Raw genomic sequence first — 2853 nt, 5'->3', positions numbered from 1 at the left:
GAAAAAAGTATGTGGTGGAATTATTTTTTGTACGTTCAGGGGTGACGAATCATGCTCTTGATGTGTTTCCCACTCCCATGAAAACTGTAGTGTGGAATTCTTAATATGGAAAAGAGAGAGAGAGAGAGAGAGAGAGAGAGAGAGAGAGAGAAAGCTGTTTTTTTTTTTCCTTTTGATATAGATTTTTTTAAATATTGTTTTCTTTGCTGTTATAATGGAAGATAACAGTAGTGGGGTTCAAATGGTCAACCTTTGTGTAGAGAGAATTCAGAGAAAAAGGGTCTTTCATAATTTCTTACACCCAGATTCATTTCTTCACATATTCATTCCTCTGATTTATAATCATCTCCCAAGCCACCCACCCACCCACCGAACTCCAACTCCTCTCTATGTACCAAAAAGTCTTACTCATTCTCTCCTTCTTAATAAGACCCCTTCTTCATTTTTCTCATCCTCAAACTCTTTCTCTTTCATTATTTCTCTCACTAACAACCCACACTAAATGGATTTAGATGGTAGGTGTAACACTGGCCTTGTTCTGGGTTTAGGTTTCACTGCGATTAACAATGATCAGAACCCTTCAAAACCCATCATCCCTAAGAAGCCTCAACCACCACCGTCTGAGCCATCTCTTACTTTGAGTCTTTCCGGTGATTTCTATCATGGAGTTGCTGCCAAAAAGAGTGGTGTTATTGATGTGAACAAAGGTTTTGAAGATGCTGCTGCTGTTGTTACTGCTCATCATGACGTGTATCGTCAAGGTTCTCCTCCTCATAGTGTTGTTTCTTCATTTTCTAGTGGCAGGATCAAAAGGGAGAGAGATCTTAGCTGTGAAGAGGCCGAGGTCGAGAGGGTTTCTTCGAGAGTTAGTGATGAAGATGAAGATGCTGTTAATGCAAGGAAAAAACTTAGACTCACCAAAGACCAGTCTGCTCTTCTGGAAGAAAGCTTTAAACAACATAGCACTCTCAATCCTGTAATTATCTCTCCCTTTCCTCTTTCTCTCCCTAGCTAATGGTTATTTTCTTGAATTTTTATTGTTGTAACCTATAAAAATATAATCTTTTTCATTGCGATCTATCAACACCAGAAGCAGAAACTAGCTTTAGCAAGGCAGTTGAACCTTCGACCAAGACAAGTTGAAGTATGGTTCCAGAACAGAAGAGCAAGGTAAATATCCAAAAGGCCCACATAATATTTCTTGTCCCCCACCCAGAAGAAAACTGTAAATAAAAATAACCCTAGAAGAAAAATCTTCAATCTCAAAGGAGTTGTGCTCACAGTAGACACAACAAGAACTTGTCCTTTTTCTTTCTAGATCGTGAGTTTTTGTTATTGTTGTTTCAGGACAAAGCTGAAGCAAACGGAGGTTGACTGCGAGTTCTTGAAGAAATGTTGTGAATCACTGACTGATGAGAACAGGAGGCTGCAGAAAGAGCTTTCAGATCTCAAAGCCTTGAAACTAGCGCAACCCTTTTACATGCAATTGCCGGCGGCCACGCTCACCATGTGCCCCTCTTGTGAAAGGATTGGCGGCGTCGGTGATGGAGCATCTAACAAGCCTTCATATTCAATGGCTGCAAAACCTACTCACTGCTATAATCCCTTTGCCAATTCGGCAGCTACTTGTTAAATAGGATTCATTAGGACAATCAAACAAGAATTGATACATAGATCATGAACCCAGAACCCCTCCTATTTTTTTGTTTTAGGGTTGTAGTGGTAAAAAAACCAAAGAACGAGTTAATGTAATTAATTTATTCGTACAACATAGTTATCTTATCGCTGATCATCAATCTCATCATATATTATGATCATATCTTTTTACAGTAAGCTTGTAAATTTTTTAAACAATATTTATATATCATCGGAATATGCTTGTTGCCTTTAATTCTCCAACATTTTTATTTAATTGTTGTTGGCTTTTATTATATTGTCGTCGGATCTCAATCTTGAGACAACCTTAGACCTCTATTAGGTTTGAAGACATTCAGCGAATATTTAGTCTCATATTTACGTTTTAATTATGAGATTTTATATGTTAGTGTTATATTGACTTTGAAATGAAATCAAAGTTAAAATCGATTAGTTTAATCATATTATTATGAACTGGTAAACACGGCAATCGATCAGTGACCCCATATAATGTGCAAAGTAATGGGGCTAGATGACTTGGAGATTAAGAAAAGATTTGGATAAATATTTTATATAATGAAATTCAATTATTCATGTAATTAGAGTCCTTGATTAAGGGAGAAAAAGGGTGTGAAAGAGGAGGAGGTTACCTCACGTGTATTGCATCTCAGTTCAGTTGTTAATAAAAGAGAGAGAGAGAGAGAGAGAGAGAGAGAGAGAGAGGCAGTGGACTTGAGAGGCGTGTAGGGGAAGAAAGGAATGGATGATTATTATTAGTGTTGAAAAGAAAAAGAAATTAAAAGGCTTTAGGTCTCGTGAGTTGCTCTCTCTTTCAGGGTACTTGTGGGGTCTTTCCCACGTGATTTCCTCGTGGACTTCCAAGTCTCATCATATCCATTTATAAAAAGCTTGACAAACATATTCACCTTTTACAATAATAGACCGTATCTTAGGTTGATCACAACAATCAACGGCCTACATTCATGGGTTTTTAAAGCCATTTATATAAAAATAATCAAATTATTTCATTGGTGTAGTGTAGGCATTATCTGATGAGAAAGTTGCCCTTATACTTAGTCCAACACATCATGAATTTGATGCCCCCACTGGACCAATAAATCATCAGATGACTTTCCTGGAAACTACTCAACCTGATATTCTCATCATCGCTTCCATCATCATTACTTTTTTCATTTTAAAATTACTCATAAAGTTGAA

The 2853-nt window shown here is 37.2% G+C and overlaps 1 protein-coding gene across 1 annotated transcript; it reads left to right on the top strand.

Moving 5' to 3' along the window:
- The first annotated feature begins 226 nt into the window (after window positions 1–226).
- Window positions 227–1891, top strand: LOC123210986 (homeobox-leucine zipper protein HAT22-like). The gene is made up of 3 exons (XM_044629488.1): window positions 227–976; window positions 1091–1170; window positions 1348–1891. The coding sequence occupies exons 1-3, from the start codon at window positions 503–505 to the stop codon at window positions 1631–1633; spliced, it is 840 nt and encodes a 279-aa protein (XP_044485423.1). The 5' UTR covers window positions 227–502; the 3' UTR covers window positions 1634–1891.
- The last annotated feature ends 962 nt before the right edge of the window (window positions 1892–2853 follow it).

Source organism: Mangifera indica, chromosome 1 (assembly GCF_011075055.1).
Source record: "Mangifera indica cultivar Alphonso chromosome 1, CATAS_Mindica_2.1, whole genome shotgun sequence".
Classification (NCBI taxonomy): Eukaryota; Viridiplantae; Streptophyta; class Magnoliopsida; order Sapindales; family Anacardiaceae; genus Mangifera; species Mangifera indica.
The sequence above is the reverse complement of the archived record's forward strand: the minus strand, read 5'-3'. Positions and strand labels throughout refer to the sequence as shown.